Source organism: Micropterus salmoides, unplaced genomic scaffold, assembly GCF_014851395.1.
Source record: "Micropterus salmoides isolate LMB-PRFRI ecotype aquatic unplaced genomic scaffold, ASM1485139v1 Ms_hic_scaffold_4, whole genome shotgun sequence".
Classification (NCBI taxonomy): domain Eukaryota; kingdom Metazoa; phylum Chordata; class Actinopteri; order Centrarchiformes; family Centrarchidae; genus Micropterus; species Micropterus salmoides.
The window spans coordinates 10355032-10375468 of record NW_024043372.1 but is presented as its reverse complement, the minus strand read 5'-3'; the positions used below and the strand labels follow the sequence as shown (position 1 = coordinate 10375468).

The 20437-nt window shown below is 38.6% G+C and overlaps 1 protein-coding gene across 2 annotated transcripts in view; it reads right to left on the bottom strand.

Moving 5' to 3' along the window:
* unm_sa1614 (un-named sa1614) overlaps positions 1–20437 on the bottom strand; it is a 29982-nt gene that overhangs the window by 1196 nt on the left and 8349 nt on the right. The window contains exons 9-28 of one of the 2 annotated variants that reach the window (XM_038696136.1): positions 19234–19314; positions 19047–19144; positions 18867–18936; positions 17181–17268; positions 15480–15528; positions 15182–15354; positions 13255–13388; positions 12522–12613; positions 12172–12358; positions 11838–11923; positions 11620–11735; positions 10961–11028; positions 10773–10880; positions 10153–10414; positions 8951–9106; positions 8811–8874; positions 6990–7033; positions 5725–5879; positions 4777–4902; positions 1–3294 (exon numbers count right to left, since the gene is read on the bottom strand). The exon at positions 1–3294 is cut by the window's left edge and continues 1196 nt beyond it. In XM_038696136.1, the coding sequence (XP_038552064.1) occupies positions 3220–3294; positions 4777–4902; positions 5725–5879; positions 6990–7033; positions 8811–8874; positions 8951–9106; positions 10153–10414; positions 10773–10880; positions 10961–11028; positions 11620–11735; positions 11838–11923; positions 12172–12358; positions 12522–12613; positions 13255–13388; positions 15182–15354; positions 15480–15528; positions 17181–17268; positions 18867–18936; positions 19047–19144; positions 19234–19314 (2232 nt within the window). In that variant the 3' untranslated portion in view covers positions 1–3219. The other variant, XM_038696135.1, reaches the window with a different exon arrangement.

The following is a 20437-nucleotide window of genomic DNA, read 5'->3' as shown; positions in this document are numbered from 1 at the left end:
ACTGCTAATTTCCAGATTCAGACCCATCTGCCGGTGTGAAATCGCTCAGTAAAGACCTCAGTCTGCTTCAAACAAACTTGCCGGTACAATGATAAGCGCAGAGAAGGTTTTCCAATAGCCACACTAGAAGGCAGAGTGAAAAGCCCACCATCATAGACTCCTCCTGGCTACATACCATCATCTCCCTGAACTCTGTCCAACAACTCTGTGTCTTTGTACTCCCACTGTATTGATCACACAAATGGGGCTAAAGGAGAACACTTTTAAGTCAGTCTCTCCTGACAAAAAACTGTCATGCAGCTGTCAGAAGGGGACGCCGTCACATAATCCTAAAGGCACTTAGCTTGAATCAGACTGAGGCCTATAAATAATCATAAATGCTGAATCATCATCAGACAGCTGTTGCTCTGTCATTAGCTCGGCTGCAGTTTAGAGTTTAACCCTGTTTGCCTGGAACAAGTCGCATGGTCTGTTTAAACCTGACTGCTGAGTAACCTGAAGCTGTGGGTTTATCAGACACGTCTGTTGCTTGTTTTAACACATTGTTGGCTGCTTCAAGAAAACTTCCTGCTGGCAATTATCAATTTACGAGGAACATTCAGCCATTAAATGACAGAGCAGCTGCCCTCTGGAGTACTGAGCTGGACTCAACATCTGGATGCAAGGTTTTGGAATTTTCAGACTGAGTTATAGTGAAAACATTCACTTGCTCACACTGGAAAAATAATAATAATTTTCTTGTGAGTATAAATCCAAAGTTGTGCTTTTTAGATTTCCTGCAGTAAGGAAATGTAAAGATTATTTAAGAATGCCGGCAGATTAAATCAACCAATCAGCTGCTGGTAATTCCATCATAAACGGCTGTGTATGATCTTTAGAGTTAGTGCAGAGCCACGTCCACTGACCAAACAAGATGTGTGTACAGTTATCATAGCTTTAACTCAACTCATTCATGTTTAAACTGTGACTCTGTTACATGAAATTGATTTCTTTCTCTTTTATCAAACAAACATGCTGATCATCAGTTAATTAATTCGTTCATAGTTACCAAACACACATAAGCACTGTGATATTTCAAAACAACACACCCACCACTGTCCCTTTTTCATTAAATAAAAAAAGATGAAACAAAATTTGAGTTTTGTTTTTCTATCAAAACCTCTGGAGGTAAAAGGTTGACACAATCAAACCCAGATGGGAAACGTTCCTCATGGCGTATTGCTGCCACCATAATAACAAAAAGATTCCGCTCACTTTCGTGTATAATATGTTATGTTAAGTTATGATATTTTTTCTCGATGTTAATAGACACCAAATTATTCCTACCACAAGAAACTTTTGTTATTACCACATATCACTGTATCTTGTTCTATCATTAGACCTTTTTCGTCACGAAATTAAGAAGTTGGTATGTTAAAACAAATATTTTCGGCTTTAATGATATATGCTACTATTTTGTCAATAATAGGAAATGTGTTATACTAAGACAAAGTTATAAGCAGTAGTGGAACAAGTATTCAGATTATTTACTTAAAGTAGCAATACCATACTGAAAATACTCCACTACAATTCAAAACTTTACTTCAAAATTTCCACCTAATCCAAGGGGGTTTATTTATTTATAGTTTATTTAACATAAGAAGGAGGATAATATCCTCATAAAGGGACACTTAATACTTCAGTTTATCAGAAAGATTCACATTCAAAATCACCAAATTTGGAGATATGTGGTTTTCACCAGAGGTGGAAAGAGTACTAAAATATTGTACTTAAGTAAGTACTGTTACACTGATGAAGTTTTACTTAAGTACAAATAAAGCTACTGGTATAAAAATCTACTCAAGTAAAAGTAAAAAGTAGCTCATTTAAAAAATACTTAGAGTATACATAACTTAGTTAACTGGGGACTCTCCGCAGCAAGAGTCACAGTTAGTCCTGTCTTTGAGCCATGCGCAAACATGATTTGTTTTTTACTCAGTAACGGCTGTGATTTAAAATGTAGCGAAGTACAATACTTAAGTAAGTAATAGCAAAATTACAGATCATAAAAACGACTTAAAAAAGTACACAAGAAACTACACAATTACAGTAACACGAGTAACTGTAATTCGTTACTTTCCACCTCTGGTTTTCACTACACAGTAAGAGTATGAAAAGTTGTAATCTGAAGAGTAACTAAAGCTGTAAAATACAATATTTGCCTCTGAGGTGTAGTGGAGTAAAAATTTTAAATTTACATAAGATGGAAATACTCAAGTCTAGTAAAAGTACCTCAAATTAGCACACAGTTCATTACTTAAGTAAATGGTCTCTTGTTACATGTCATTGTTGCATGGAAGGTATCTTGCAATAATTTGAAAATGTTCTTGTTTTACTGAGAAATTGAGCAAACTACTTTTGTAATAGTGGCAGCAATACATTGCCGTACTTACTGAGGCGTTGCGATATCTTGTGACATCAAAGGCAGCTGGAAGCATCAGCTGTGTCCCATTTCAGGCTGATGTCACCTGAATTTAGAGCAGACAACTGGTATTTATCCTTTGGTCTTCAGAATCCTACAATCCTTTGTGCTCTGGTTATGTGTTGGACCGTGTGAGCCCTGCCCCTGCAAGGAGACTGAGCCTGAAATGGGACAGAAGCCGCTTGTGTGGTGGCGTCGCCACAGGATCAATAACATTACAAATACATAAAAATAAATTAGAGCAGAAAAAAAGTTGTTAGGTTGAACTTCAAAATAAAAGTCCAGCAGATTTTGAAGTGACCTGCAGGCATCTGTAAGCTTAATAAAATAATATTTTTAATTTTAAATAAATAAAAGTATTGTCAGCATCAGCAGTGAATCATAGTTGATCAGTGTGTGCAAGGCTGTCTCCATGGCAACCTTATCACATGACCCAAGCCACAAAAATCTGGTCTAGATTCTTCACTAAAAGGTCACCTGTAACCTTTCCATGGTAACAGAAGGCCGTGGTCATGTAAACTTGCAGGATGCTGGAGCTGGTCAGGACCAGATCAGTCCAGTCCAGGAGGTGGAGTAGAACAAAAACCTGAATGTCTGACCTGGTCCATCGCAGATCAGTGGTTCAGCTTCTGCTGCTCAGTACTGATCTGGTTTGGTTCTGATTTGATTCTCCTGAGATCCTAGTTGACTGATGTGATCTGGATCTGTACTGGTCCAAGGTATGCACCAGTCCTGGTCTGGTTCAGTCCAGGTTGGTGTCAGTCTAACAGCAGCTGCACAAAGGAGGATGGAAACAAACCTCTCTGGTCTGGTTCATCCTCTATGTAACCATGCTGCGCGTACACACACACACACACACACACAAAACAGGTTTTTACTGTACATTTAGAAAATCTGGATTTTGATTAAATTTTAGTCTTTGACAGAAATATATATTAGTTTTAATCAGATGTTGGTCACTTGATTTTTAGTTTTGTCTCATTTTTGTGTTGCTTTTTACATTTTTATTCATTTTTATATATTCTAAGCACTCTGAGACCACAGCTGTCGCCATCTTTGTTACGTACAGTTTCCATGATTACAGGTTCTTGTCTATCCAAAGGCTAGTGGAAAAAGCACTGTTTACCTGGTTGTACTGGATAATAGTCCATAGACAGTGTTCACTGTGGGTATACCTTGACATCAGCAGCTAAAATAATCTGATAACATTAATACACAGTAATCCTCCTCTAGTGAACAAATAGAGGAAGATATAGATGATTGGCCAGCAACATTAAGCCTGCATTAATTCTCACGGATCGCAACATGAAAGACATCTGACTGAAAGTAACATCCACAGTCCTTGACAATGTTAGCTTATCTTTAGATACACTGAACAACAACGTAAAAAAAAATGTAAAATGTATGAGGAGGACTGCCTTTGGACAGTCAGCTTTTTCAGTGAGAGCAGCTCACACATGGAATAGTCGGCCAACTGTTATTAGAGATTGTGAAACATATAATTAATTTAAATTGAATTTAAAATCACGGCCATGACCACAGTCTGTGAATTATTCAGAAACACCTGAAGAGTGCTTTGTTTTATGATTTATGTTTTTAAAATTGTAGTCTATAAGTACTGTTGTTCCTGTTTTAGTGTATTTTATGTAGTTGCAATAACACCTGCCCAGGGACTACAGTCGAACATTAGCCAAGCTGGCTAAACTGGCACATTTACAGAAATGTTTATCAATGTGCACTGTGTCTGTAAACTTCAACGATAAATACATTTTTTTTTAAATCCAACCGGCCTCACAACCACAGATCACGTGCAACCACACCAGCCCAGGACCACCAGATACTGACTGGTTTCTGGACACGCCCCCCCTTACTGGCAAAGACAGCTTCAGTGAAATACAGCAGGTGAAACAGCCAAATAAGGCTCTGAAGAACAGATAATTTTGGGCAGTGGAAAATTACTTTTAGTTAAAAAGTTGCTACAGTGTGTGATTTAGCAAATTTATTAAGGTTGCTAAATTAGACTTTATAGCTTATAGTCTTTCACATTGTTTATTTTTTACTCTTTGACAAAATTTTTAATATATTTCATCATAGCTTTTGTTTTCAAAGATACATTTTTATTCAGCATAAGTCATATTTGTCATGAGGGTTTGTCACAGTTTTATTTAACGAAACAAACACTGTTCATGTTTACCTGACTGACTCTTAAACCTCAATTGCCCCTAGCCTACGCTCAATTACTCAGAGGACAGCGGAGGCCACTTTGCAATAGTTTTTTCAGAGCACCAATCAGAGTGCAGGATGATGATACTTACCCACCAATCACTGTCCTCCTGTCCCAGGACAACCAGCACCTGCCCTTCGCAGAAGCTCAGCTCATCGTGGTGGTCGGCTTGGCAGTCATACAGCGCCTCAACCCGACGGCTCTTTGCACCACGAGGCTGATGGACATAACAATATTGATATTAATTGTAATAAATATTACTAATATTTAGAAAAAGATGATGTCTCTGAAAAAAAATATGCTCTCTGTCAAAGCAATTGTAACTAAATGTCTGAATGTGTGTTCCTAGGGCAGTTGGTAATGCTGGAGTGTTGTAATGTGGTTTCTAGGGTGAGTCTAGGGATGTGCAACCTGCAGCTCCTGAGCCACATACGGCTCTTTAGCCCCTCTCTAGTGGCTCCCCGACTTTGACAAATTATTTCAATAGAATAACTTTTTTCATTTTTCTATTATTATTGTATGCCTAAACTCATCATAGAAGTATTCAACTGTAAAAATGTGCAGCCTATAAATCGAATAAATATATGAAGCTATGCATTCAAATTCCAAAAAAGAAAAATCTCAGAAGAAAACAGAATTAAATAGTGTGTTAGTAAATTTGGATGCTTTCATCACAAATACTACTGGCTGGCTTACCAGAATGTTCGTTCTGCGGTATTTGTATAATTTAATAAATGCACCAAAACACTGTACTGGAAATGCAAAGTTACATAAAGTAGTCAAATAATCATAAATAGCCTATAGGCCTACTGCAGCCACCTTGTGGTAAAACATATGAATGAATGGTCAGTTAGACCTATTAATATTGATAACTAATTTTAAATAACAGGATGTGGTTCCTGCATTTAAAGAGCTGAAATACATTTTTTCCCCGGCTTTAGTTTTTCATTCTGGCATAAACTAGCTCTTCAGATAGTAACGGTTGTCGACTCCTGTTCTAGATGGTTGCTAAGGAGTTAAAGGTTTTTGAAGATCTCACCAATGATCTGCGAGGAAGTGGCTGGGGGGCGGGGCCTCTTCTGTCATTCTCAAAGCTCTGAGAGCGCTGATTGGTGGGAGACCCGTTGGGCGGGGCTTTACTGTCCAGCTGCAGGAAGTGGGAGGAGCTACTATCACTGTCTGCCCTCCGAAAACCTCAGAGAGAGAAAAATTAATGTAAATATTTCAATATGAAGTTTTTTTAAGGAATGTGTAGTTCATGTTCGTGTCTCAAAGGCAGCTAAAGATATTGCTTGCTCATCATTTGATCGGAAGACAGCCAAGATATGTAAAGTATATACTTTTAAATCATGCTTAAAATACAATTAGCCAACAATTTATAATATCAGCTAAATCAGACAGTTGGAGAAGCTGTGTCAGAAATATGATCAGTTCTAACATTAATTATGAAAATATTAAAACTTAAGCAAGCACTTCAGCCTAAATGTAGGTCACTATTTTAAAAGTAACACTGACTGAGTTAACTTTAACAATAAACCAATATTAGGCTACAGGATACTTAAAAGTGCAGCTATGACACAAATAACAAGGGTCTGGTTGAAGCCGACTCCACCTTCTCATTAAAACTATAAATTAACAATAAACTGGAGAGAAAAAAACCACAGAATTAGAAATCAGGTTGGAAAATTGAAGTGGTGTAGTAATGGTTTAAATGTGAATTACATCAAAAGAGGTAAATGCAGCCTGGTAGAAGTAATAGATTCAATGGCAGATGATCAATCAAATTCACAGGTCGCCCATTTCATTAATTTATTATATTTTAATTTAAGGATTTTGAGAGGTTAGTTGTCTTTTTAATAATAAATAAACTAGCAGATTTAGATTATTTATATATTTGTGACAACTTTCCTTTGTAACGTCAAAGTTGAAGGTGACGTCTTTAAATTGCTTTTTTCTGATATTCTGCTTACTATAATGTAAGATCAGGAAAATCATCTAATTCCCACATCACAGAAGTATGAACCATCAAATATTGGACAATCTTGTTTGAAAAATTACTTCATACAGTGCTGTCACAGGTGGAAATGTAAACTAATCTCTTTAAACTACTGGATTAAACACTAAAATTAACAATTTAACTTTATCAGCTCCCTGAAAATCCTCTTCCACAGCTCCCTGGGCCCTAACAATGATCTACCTATCTATAAAGTACAGTTACACATGATAGATCCATCAGACTCCAGACAAATAAAACATGTAAATCTGAGAGGGTGAAGCTAGATGATGTTTCTGGACAGGAGGTACCTCTGTCTGGTCGTTCAGCCAGTGAGCCTAGAGGAGAAGATGGACTGGAGAGACACAGACAAAGGAGACACAAAGGAGACAGGTTTACATCTGAGGTGTAATTCAGCTTCAGTCCACCAGAGGTCAGTAGTAGCGTCTCTTGTTCAGCAGTTACAGCTTCTTCGAGCTTCAGCACACAGAAAAACATTCTGTGTATCATGTTGTTCGGAGATCTATGATGTTTCAAAGTAGTGAAATATTAAGACACACAAAGTTTTTATGGCTCAGCCTTCCCATAAAATGGAAATAATTTACATCTGCTGCATCATTTTAGACACATTTCACCAAAATCCAGCCATATTTTGACACATATTTTGAATCTTTGGAAACTCTGATTACTCTGGGATCTGAGAGTTTGAACAAAGTTTGGACAAACAACACGAGTTTGTAATGATGAAGATACCAGAGTTTCCTGTCAAGTTTAGAAGGTTTTACAGTGTGGCAAATTCTTTTATTATTTCAAACTTATTTAGATAAATTAAATAAGAAAACTGCCTTTCAACAGGTTGAAGCAACTATTTTAGATATTGCCCGTCTCCATACAAATGTGTACATTAGTATACTACATTTTGTGTATATTTATGTAAGGTTTGTGTGTTAATGTTAAGTCGATTTGGTCATGTTTGCCTTCATACTGCTAGTGGCATAAAGAGATGTTTCAACCATTTATCCATTACTTTAAGACACGTACAACAACAGTTTAATTCAGCTACCTATTTCAGCTATTAATCATTACCTCTAGCTGTCTATTTAACCAATTTCTCCATAACCGTTCAACTTCTTTGCTCATTAACTACTTTTCACGCTCTTTCAATCACAATACTTGTTCAGGTGTTACAGTTCATCTTCTTTTTTTTTCAGATGAGTTGAGCTACTTCCGCCATCATGCAACTGCAGACCCACCCCCTGAGGTGCAAGTGCGACCCACCCAGCGAGCATGGTACAGTAAGTGCAATCATGCTTTTTAGCAAGTGCATATGTGTAACTGCCTGGAAAAGAATGTTTGTTTTGTTAATAATTTCTGTTTTCTTTTTGCCTGTAGATGATAGTCTAACAGTCTAACAAGGAAGCAAGAACGATCCACTGATATTGCTTATTGAGGTATGATCTGCCTTTGTGATGTTGTAGTTGGCGCCTTATTGTTCTTGTTGCTGAGCAGCCATAGTTCTGGCCATGAAGGCAACATAAGAACCTTGTTACAACAATAAATTCAGTGGATACAATACATTTACTCAAAAACTGTACTTAAGTACAATTTTGAGTATTTCCTGTTTATACTACTACTACTCTACTCTACTTTTGCTAAATTATGATTGTAGGCTAGATTGTGACTATTTTTATAGTGTGGTATTGCTACTGTTACGTAAGTACAAACTACTTCTTCCATTACTGAATAAACACAATTCAGACAACATAAACAGCATCTTACGACATAATTTAATCTTCTTCAGGAGATCAGATCAGAGTGTGGGAGTAAAAAGCATCACAGTGATCCTTTAATGTTTATGCACGTGTGATCACCACAAGGTTGTTGTATTGATGGTTTCTGATTGATCTATTTGTTTTTTTAATAGTGTGCCTGAATGATTATACTTAAGCCACAAAGGAAGATTGTTTTCATATTAGGTAGTTGGGAAATGGGAAATCCAGACTTTCTGACAACGGGGCTGGTGTGACGTAATTCCACAACAGATCCAATCAGAAGCACTGTTCCCTTAGATATGTTTGTCATAAAATGTGAATTTCTGTTAAATTCAATGGGATTGTGTCTCAGATACTCACACACACTTCTTAAAGGAGGAGTCTGGGCCGCTATAGATCCTGGGACTGGTTGGCAACCCGTAATCTACACACACACATACAGAGTTAATAACACACTATCACTCTGACAGATTAATTGCAGTGTGCCTCTCAGATGTTACCATGCTTGCTGGACTCGGAGCAGCTCCTCTTGTGTCGGACTGCGATTGGAGGGGGAGTGGTAGACTTTCTGTTTCGTATCAGGGGGAAGAAGACCTCCCCCTCTTCCTCTCCTTCCTCCCCAGCAGCAGGAGGGGGAGGAGGAGGGACACTGGGAGCTGGAGGAAGACAGAAAATAGAGATGGAAGATTGATTTTTGTTCCCAGAATCTGGTCTTTATTTCTGATTTTCTTAAGTAAATTTGATGATATTTTAGTGAGAAGCTTCCCCATTTTCTGATCTGCTCTTGTTCAACACTCAACCATCTGTGTGAATTTGTTTGTTATAGGATTTAAGTGAGAATGAAGATAAAATCACGTTTTATTGCTCATTATCTGATTTTTCCAGGGCTACACTTTTAAGTAAAATGTCCTTTATTCCTGAAGAGTTCTTCTGGCTGGATGATTACAAACAAGATTAAGAGTCTACTGCCATGGTAGTGACTTTAAACCAATCACAATCATCTTGGGTGGTGCTAAGCCCTGGACGCAGCTTTGAAAATAGTGTCGGAAGACAGCAGAAGGAGAGAAGAATTTTGACTAAAATAGTCGGCCAGTGAGCCAGACTAGCTAAATACAGACATTTGCTAATGAGCATTAAACGCAAACTGATGGTAATGTCATCAGTTTTGCAGGTAGTTTTGTTGAGATATTTCAGTTTGGACCACAATGGTCAACCGGCCGACAGACTGACATTGCCATCCCTAGAGCCACCGAGCTAGCATGGCTAGAAACTTGCGTTGTATTTTAAGAATCAAGCGTGTTAGAGTGGACCAAGTTCTTTGTTTGCAATGTAATATTTTATGCAAGATGTTGTTTTTATCCATTTGAGCTGGATGTGTGTTTGAGACAATAAACAGAAACTAAATTTAATTACTTTCTATTTTCATGTTTTTTTAATCGCTATCGCTGTCTTTAAACATCTGTCGATGAAAGTCATGTGATGTGTCACATTAAAAGCCTAACAAGAAAAAGAGGGCTATTTTGGTGTAACAGCTGGCATATATCCAGCTGCTGGTTCTTGCCAGGCTCAGCACAAACAACAAAATGTAATGAGGAAGGAAGATGTGTTTTTTTCCAGTCAAGAGGAAGATGAAGACAGAGAAACACTTGGAAACATTAAAGATATGATAATAAAACACACAACAATCAGAATCTGAGATCACCTTTGACCCTGGGAGGCAGCGGAGGTGCAGGGGAAGATGGGGGCGGAGGAGGGGGGCTGGAGGCCGAGCCAGAGGGCCGGCTGTGGAGCTCCATAGCCATGGCGAGCCTCCTCCCCACACTGAGCAGACCTCCTCCAGCTGCTCCAGAGGATGGCGGGGTGATGGAGGAAGACTGATTGAAACTAAAGGGACGGGAGGAGAAGGAGAAGGAGGAGGTGAAGGAGGAGGAAGAGGAGGAGCGCTCCTTCTTTACTGGACCGTTCTGAAACGGAAGAGGAGAAGGGAGAGATTCATGCAGTTAAAATGATTCTTGATGAGGCATTCTTGTTGCAATAAATGGTCTTAGACTCAACTACATTTTGGTTAATGAATAAAAAACAAAAACACAAAGGCTTTATTTTCAGGTTATTATACACTAATGAAAACATACTCAAGAATATTATATACTGCCAATAGATCCCCCTAAAACTTACACACTGGTCCTTTTATTGTATGATCTAAGACTTCTGCATTAGATCAAAAAGCTTGGAGCATTAAGCCACCAATTTTAAAGCAGAGCTGTGTTGTCAACAGCAAACAATCAAACAGAAAATTCAGCAGCTGTCAGTTGCCATATTTACCTTGTCGTCAAAATCATCGTCGCTATCGTAAAGATCATCATGGCGAAGCCTCCACTCGTACTCCACATGGACATGATGCTCGAACTGGTTGGATTGGGCCTGCTGCAGCTGCACAAACACACACAGGTACAGTTAGTGTAATGCTGAGATCAACAGTCACATGTAGAGAAGAGTAACTGTGATCTCACCAGCGCCTCACAGTGGCCGTGCTTCAACCTCCGACTCACGTCCAGAGCGGTCTCTCCTAAATCGTTCTCTGTTCACACACAGTTACAATATTAATATTACTAACGGGTTCTTTGCCGTCATGATCATCAGCAGGATAAGCTCATGTACCTCTACATTTGTGAGGACCAGTTGAGAGTGAAGATATTTCTGAAAGTAACTTAAAAATAAATTTCCCTACTTTCAAATAATCTCCTCAATTCCAAAACATGCCCTCACTTATATGTACCCACTACAAATGTCCTTACTTTCTAGAAATATCTTCATCAAAAAAACTCACTTTGAAAAATTACCCCAATTGTTTCACTTTCACTCACTTTCAAAGAATATCTTGACTTGACAGAATGTCTCAACTTTCTAAAAAACTTCCCGACTTTCTAAAATCATCCCCTCCCTCTGAAAATGTCCTCACTTTCCACAAATATCATATATATTTTGGAAAGTAATGGTAATTTTTAGAAAGTGATGATATTTTGGCTGCTTAAGGGATAAAACTTGATTTGACGGTCTGAACTGGGTTTAGATAAAAGTTAGGAGGTGTGGGAGGAGTCTGTCAACGAGGATCCTCACAGGTGTCGGGTAAAAACAATTGGTGTGTAGCGTAGTTGTGTGCATGTATTACTCAGGTGTGTGTTGGCCCGGGCTCTCAGCAGCAGTCTCACACAGTCGCTCTTGTTGTGCAGACAGCTGTAGTGCAGCGCCGTGTTTCCTGCTGACGTCTGCACGTCCACGTTGGAGCTGAAGAAAAAAAACACACATGCAGGTAAACACACAAGTGTACACATTAACACACACATAATATGATAAAATCACTCATAAATGCCGTAAGAGCAGACTGACCAATTCTGGGCTAGGAAGTCAAGGATGTGCAGTGAAGTTCTGTCGGCCAATAGGACAGCTAGGTGGAGCGCCGTCTCCCCTTTCTCCTGTTGGCATGGAAACACACTGCTGACTGTGTGTGTATATGGGAGTTTACCTGTTTGTTTCCTGGTGGGCATATACTTGTATGTGTGTCTACCTGTGTACCTGTAAGTGTGTGTATGTGAACACACAGATACATAATCTGTGTCTGAACCTGTACTGAGTCTACCTGTGTATGTGTGTGTGTGTGTGTGTGTGTGTGTGTGTGTGTGTGTGTGTGTGTGTACCCGTATGTCTGTGCACCTGAGTTTACCTGTATGTGTGTGTGCAGCGGCTGGCTGAGCTCCGTTCTCTGAGCGTACAGCTGGATCAGACTGTAGATGTCGCAGCTCTTGGTCGCCTCCTGCAGGCCAAGTCGCAGCGCTGCAGATGAGCTGTGGCTCCGCCTCACAAAATTAACGTCCTGATACTTTGATAGGATGAAGTCTTTACGCTCCGCCCTGCGCGCACACACACACACAAAACACACACACACACACAAATACAGTATCAAATTAATTAAAATGAAAACTATATTTTACTAGAATAAATTGTGTGTGTGTGTGTGTGTGTGTGTGTGTGTGTGTGTGTGTGTGTGTGTGTGTGTGTGTGTGTGTGTCTTACATGTGGCTGTGTTGGGAGGGCTTCAGTGACGGACTCATCAGGTTCGCCTCCAGTATTTCATTAAATCCAGCGTTACCAACATTTCTAGCCAACTGGGAGAGAGAGAGAAGACAGAATTATCTCCCTACATGCACAGTAGATAGAGCGGGAAATTCAATTAAAAAAGAAAGTTAGAGCCTGTGAAAATTTATATCTAACTAGAATCAGTCAGAACTGACTGAAGAAAGTCCTGAACTATCTCCATCAACGGGAAGTCGCCCTTCCAACAAAGCTGTCTAAATTACATGTTGTATCTCGTTATCTAACAAGCTAATCCAGCGCCATCCTGTAGTTAGTTGGGATTAGTGAACTAGAACCAGAGGGTCTATTCAGTTCCATTATAGACAATTTAAGTTGACTCATAGTTGACGCACTTCACAGTTTGGATAGACATGAAACTCTCCCAGTTTACGGTACAAAAGATGATCAACTGTGTTAGAACATATCTGGTTCTTTGATAGAAAGTCAAAAGCTGCAAGACAGTGGACATAAAAAGTAATGTGAGATCTACACAATGACTCGAAAGGTGCTTTTCAGGACCACTAAGAGCGAGTATAAGCTAAAACTGATTTAATCTGCAGTTTATATCTGACAATACGAGTTGTGAGGTTTGAACTCAGCTGTCAACTAAACTTAGTTGACTACAGGACGGACTGATGATGGATTAGCTTGTTAGCTAACAGGTGAGACCTACCAGCAGGTCTGAAGTCCCCAGACTGTCCAGACTCAGAGACTGGATCCTGGAGACGTGGACCCCCATCTCCCTGTGGATCCCTGAACACTCGATACAGGTCAGGATACCCAGATTGGTCGAGAGCCATCCGGGATCTACAGAGACAGAGAAAGAGTCAGAGTTTATTGTTTATTATCTTTGCCATATACATGAGTTTTACTGACAGCACCAACGAAAGTAGCAATAGAAACAAATATCTAATTAGCGATGCAACTAATGACTACCGTAAAAATTCAATTAAAAGCCTAGTCCCAATTGACCCTTTGCTAAGCCATGCCCCCTTAGTTACTGTTGCTAAGTCCGAAAAACTGTCCTATCAGACTTTTATCAAGCCGCTGCCACTTTCTATTACTGCACTCCCTCGAGAAATATTGTGTAATGTTTGGTGATCTTGAAAGTGATCTTAGAAAGTTTTGCAGTTGCATTGTGTATTTGAAGGCTCACATCTTGGCCAGGACATCCTTGTAAAAGAGATTAAAAATCTCAATGGATTTCTTTCCTGGTAAAATAAAGGTTAAAAAAAATAAAAGGCTGAATTCAGGCTGTCAAACTTCCGTGAAAAAATTAAAGACAGAAGCTAAAGCCTACCAGTCACAGAGTAAAAGTGAAACACTGCATTACCTCACTATTAAGAAAGAGGACAACGATATTAAGGATCAACACTGTTCCTGTAAAACTGGGTATGTCTGTAGTCACTATTACAATCATTAAAAAGCAGAACAGTAAGTTAGCTAGCGTTAGCTAACTTACATTACATTAGAAACAATCCACAGTCTACATTTTTCTGGATTTGCTTTAGGTTTTGGAAAGGGAATAAATCATACTTCTCCTTTCAACCTCTCTGGGTAGCGACTGTAATTGTAAAAAAAAAAAAAAGCTAGAAAACGGCTCCTTTTACATTAGAGTCAATAGAGCGCAGCCATGAAAATGTCGGACCTCAGTTAGAGCAAAACCTATACTGTGCTGTGATTGGCCAGCTGGGGCGTGGCTTAGCGAACGGCCATTAGATGCCGGTCCCTTTTACTGGCCTGGTGTGGCTACATGTTTTGACATTTAAACACAGGTCACAATTAGAGGCCTGGTCTCATTTTTATAGAAGTTCTTTGGATGTATAAAGCCTCTTAAAGCCCACCGGGTCAGCGGCTTTGACGCAACATAAAGTCAGAATATGTGTCCATTTCTTAATTATTTATTTTCCTTTAGTCCCTAAGGGTCCACCGATCAAAAGAATGAAAACGTTTTTTTAATTAAAGTTAAAGTTGAAATAACTACAGTAGTCTTTGGTTTTCATCCTTTCTATCGTAGTCTCTCTCTTCCTCTCTCTCTTCCTCTCTCTCTCTCTCTCTCTCTCTGCATGAGGTTGACCTAGATATGCTGTCCCTCATATCTCAGAGCTAGATCAAATAAATGATTCATGATTGATATGTTATTCCTCAATTTTATATAAGCAATATTCATACTGGTTTAAATAAACAGTTTCATAGATGCCTATTTGCTGAGCAAAGGTTTTATGTGAAAGGAATTAAAGGCCTGTCCCAGATATATGCAGGTTCAGTTCAGTGAATGAAGCAAATTAAAGCCCTGGCTATTATTTAAAGTTTTATGGTATTTTCATTATCAAATAATCTGTTATTCCAACTCTATACCTGACGTTTGTTATAACTCTTTTAATTGTTGTTATTAATTGCTATATTTGTCGCTTGTTTGTTGGTCTGTAAATGTTTTTGTTCTCAGGACTCTCTTGAAAAAGATCTACATCTCAATTACGTAGTTAAATTAAATTTCTACTGGAACGTCGATGTTTAGTTAAAGTGGGGTGGATATGAGGTTGAATGAGAGAGCCGACAAGATGCCTTGATTGACTGATTGATTGACAGACAGAGACTACCTGGTGCTCCGCAGTCACAGCAGTTGTTGTTTCCTGGCATCCGTCTGATGTCATCAGTGATGGCCCGGGTCAGATCCTCCACACTGCTCTCCCCACCTCCTCCCCCTCTCCTCCCGCCATCCAGAGCAGCGCTCAGAGCCTCCTGCTTACTGTTACTGAGCACCGAGATCCATCTGAACACACACACACACGCACACACACACAGATAGACACAAAACACATTTAATAAACAAATTCTGAATGATATGAGTATTACTTTTTCAACAGCTCCTCGTGATAAAGTTTATTTTTGACTCACGCCACACACTCAGCTTCATCCTCAGCCAGGAAGTGGTAGGTCCGATTATCTGGAGGACACACAAAGGGTGTTATATATAATGCAATTAATATGCTGACCCATATAATTATGTTTGTGCATTTATACCATGGTCACTGAAAATTCTGGATTCTGATTTAGCTGGAAGATGTGGATTAACTTTTAGTAACCGGAAATTATAACTGGACACCTGTGACATATGTGTTTGTTTACATTTCTAAATGAGCGCCAGTTTTAAACTGTAATTAAAGACACTGTGAAAAACCTCCTAAAAGTAAAAGTCCTGTATTTAAAACTTTACTTAAGTAAAAGTATATCTATCAAACATGTATGTAATGTATCAAAAGTAAAAGTACTTACTCTAAAGAAACTATATATGTGATTTATGCTGGTTAATAAATAAATAATATGTTTGTAGTGTCTCCGTCCTGTAACCACGTATCTCTAACAACTTTTCATGAACTCAGAGAAACAGCCTGGCTTTCAGTTTTGTGACGATGCATTTTCCAACTGATCCAAGGCAGGTTTAAATAGTTTATTTAGCTTAATAAGTAGGAGAATTTTCTCAAGCTACAAAGGGACTCTTAATACTTAAAAATAAAAAAACTAGACAGGAAGGACATGAACAATTGTAATCTGAAAAGTAACTAAAGTTGTCAGACAAATGTAGTGGAGTAGAAGTATCAAGTTGCATACATTGCATTACAAATACTTCAATTTGTGTTTGAGTCTAGTACTTGAGTAAGGGTACTTATATTCCACCACTGTATAATTAGGTAACCATCAAAAAAAAAGGTTAACAGCTGCTGTGACGGAGTACCCTCACTACAGTGGAGTATGTGCTTAGACTGCCATACTGATCCTGGCTCTGACTCTTTGGCGTTGCGGTTGAAGTTGCATGTTTGTACCCTGTAGACCCGTGTTCCAATCCAGGTTGACAGGGTGACTGCTTTTGCCTTTCACTACACCTGCTCAGTCAGAACCATGCAAATGTAATCTGAAATGTGTTTGATATTTGCGTGAATCTGGACGTCCAAATCAACTGACGGTCGGAGGAGGAAAGAGATTACTTTTAAAATATCGTTAGCTACAGTGAGGCTGGTAGCTAGAGGAATGTGCTGCAAGGGAGAGATGACCCTGTGAAACCCACAGATATAAAATAGATACATCTATGGTGAAACCCTTCCTGTCTAGCTAGATGCTGCAAAGCAATGCAAATGGCACAAGGAATTCTGAGGCTCAGGAACCATATCGGTTGTTTAAAATTGAAAAGCGAGATCCGAATTAGTTATGAGTAAATAAAAAACTTTTTTTAATCTGGCATTTTGTTGGTAAGTGGCCATGGTCTATGTAGGAAAATACCCTGAAAGTTTGCACGTTCCATGATTGTAACACGGTGGTTGAAATCCACTGCACCACCATTTGTACGTTCCATTACAATCATGGAACGTACAAACTTACCAGGTATTATGCCTTACATACAGCACAAATGTTTTATGAACTGTTTATATCCCTAATATTTTTTTGTTTATATAACTAATATTATATAGGCCTATTCTATATTTATTTGTTATCATATTTCTTCTTATTTTCACATTATGCAAAATACTATTATATACTATTATACTATTATCTGTTTCATGTTCCCTTTATTATGTGTGTGTTTGTGTGTGCGTATCTTACGAGATATGAGGTCAAAGCATTTCTTGTCCTCCACACTGGGTTTAACCTGACAGGTGAGCAGGTTGAGTTTGGTCGGAGGTTTATTAGGCTGAGAGATACAAAAGGGGGGTGATCAGTATCAATCAATCAAACTAACCGAACATAGCGTTAGTTCAGGCAGGCAATGAAGTCAAGCTCAGCTCACAATCCCAGCACATCAGCTGACAGCAGCCCATCTCAAAGCCAGTCACATCAGATGAAATCTCAGCTGACTCCTATCTTAGCATTCATTGGCAAATTCCATAAAAGATTCCTTGTTTAAGCAGTTTTAGCCTGCTGATCCTTGCTGCTTCATCTGCAAGCAGCTTGTAACCTGACGCCACCACAGCTCCTTCTTTCTCGCTCAAATTATTTCTGTTATTGATGCCTACTCTGTTCTGTACCCTGTGGCTCGGGAGGAGGGGGGGGTCTTTGCTGCTGCTCTCTGCCTCATTTCATTTTAATTTTTTTTTCATTCATTTTACATGAATGCACATGGATGGGCAGAGAGGTGTGCTCTCCTAGTTACCGCCAAACATAAATTAGAGCAAATATCAATTTATTTGATAAAAGTTGTCCTGACTGAAATCTTGATTTGTGATTGCGTTACAGCTGGCTGACAAACTAGTAAGAAGTCATAAGTAATTCAAAAGTTATACAGTAACATTATTAGAGATTCTGCTATCAAATACGGACAAAGGATTGATTACGTTTAACGTAATGTTGGAGGATCAGCCATTAAACTTTGACAGTATTTTTCAAATCTACCAACAAAAGAAGAGAATAAAGATAGTCACAGGAAAGATCAATTAAGTCTGAAAACTTGACTGAACAACACCCGTAGTGAGACAGTGCCTGTTAATGCTACACAAACACTTGCTGGAAAGCTACAGTCAGAAATAAAACAGAGAGGCAGCTGGTGTAAGATCTGATTTAATCCAATAGCTGACTGTGCCTGCTCCTTCTTTCCATTACTCCCTGCAATAAACTTGTTTTGTAGACGCATTGTTGATGCACAATCACTGTTAGCACCAACCTCTGAGACCAATACATTGCATTTCTCTGTGATTGCCTTGGCAGGCAATGTTGATTTAGCATCAGCAGCAACTCTGTGTGGCTCTGAAACTGTCAGGAGAGTGAAGAGTAAACAGTGAAGCTTATATCTGTGTGACAAGATATTGCTAGATTACATGTTGCATTGAACTGTTCATGCTTTAGGTATCTTTAACCCAAAAGCACCTGACTCTGAACAACAACCCACATTAGCTTTCCTGCTAAAGTCTCCTCTTATCTAACTTACAAGAAACAACACGTCTTGTCCTGCACCTTAGGTTGTTGAACAAGCGACCAAACATTCACCAGGTTAGAAGTGCACTGCTAGATTACCGTAAAACTTTGATTAATAGTCCGGGCTTTTATTTGCTAAAATCACTGAACTGACCCTGCCTATATTTGGGACAGGCCTGTAATTCCTCTTGCACAAAACTTAAATAGGCTACTATGAAACAGTTTATTTAATCATTCAACAGAATATTACTTGTATAACAGTTATCCAACAATATCAAATACACGTCATTCATTTGATCTAGCTCCGACAGACGGGTTGCGTGCTTTTATTTTGAAGGCAGCAACGTAAAGAAAACAAGAACACAGTGCAGGTGAGCTTACAGTAGCGTGAGCGATGGTGAGGTAACAGTTGTGAACTGAACATTTCCTCTTCTGCCACATTTTCCTCAACCTGAAACACAGACAGACACAGTTTTAGATGTACTACTAAAATTACTAATAGTGATGGTCAGTGTTTCAGTGTGTATTCTAATGTGTTTTTATTTATTTTTTGTCTTTTACCCGTCACTCTTCTTGTAGAGGAATCCTGTTCTTTCTGTCCCGTACTGTTTGTCTCCCAGCAGCTGATGCATACTGTACACCTGCTTAGGTAAAGAGTCCTACACACACACACACACACACACGCACACATTCATTTTCTGTTGAACAGTATTATAATATTCATTAGTGTGAGTGCTGGGTCTCTCACCTGGTCTGTGTGGACAACCGGCCTCAGCTGATCTCTAAGAGACACAAGCTGTCTTTTCTCCTCCTCCTGGCGCTGCTTCACCTGCAGACACACAACAGCTCACCTGAGCCGTTTTCTTCACATGTAGCTCAACAAATCCAGGCTAACACGCTGTGATCAGGCTGAAATGATCCTGTTAATTCTCATCCAGCTAATTTGGTTATTTATCACACAGTCAGAGGGTTGTTCTTTTAATGTTAGGTTAAGTTATTTTGGAAAAATGTGTGGGGATCAATAAAGTCGTATCTTTATAAATCATAATATATTTGTTAAATGTATTATATTTCATATTAATAAAATGAATCTGAAAAGTAACTAAAGGTATCAAATACATTTAGTGGAGTTAAAAGTACAATATTTCCCTTTGAAGTTGAAGTTTAAAGTAGCATAAAACGGAAATAACATAAAGTGTGTACTCACGTACAGTACTTGAGTAAACATACTTAGTTAGTTTCTAATACTGGAAACCTCTCTATACTCTGGGGGGATAGACACATGGACATAATTCTCATTTGATGTGTGTCCTGCTTTGTTACTGCTGTTATTTTGCTGCTTCCACACTTTCATCACTTATACAATTAGTTGTTAAAAACTTAACTAAATGTTAATAGTTATTAAATCACCATACAGAGACTGATGTTGTGGATTAAGCAAATTTAATTGCAAGGCCATCCATCATCACGGTGTTTGGTAGATAATTTATCTTTAGTTTACTTTTATTAATAGATCATTTTACACACATAATTACAGTCTATACTTATTTATTCATAAATGTCTTACATCCATGTTTTTTGGGTCCATTTGTCCACAGTCAGACAGTCAGGTTGGTTTATTTTTAAGGGTACCTATCTTTTTTTGTTGAGTATTTTATCATGTATACTGTAGGTATTTAACTCTAGTGTATCTCTCCTACATGTTCTCATCTAAAATTAACATATCTCTAAGAAATGGAGTCATTTGTACCTGAAAATAATTTTAATGTGTGGGGTTTCACCCTAAAAATGCCTGTGAGTGAGCTTTTATAGGACTAACCTTCAGGACTTGTTGCTCTGACAACAGCTGCAGATAATTTTGATGATTGTGTTAAATTATCAATAATCAAATTAAGCTAACATTGTTATCCATGTACTTTGACTGCAGGGGGAGAAAATCTACCAAAACATAA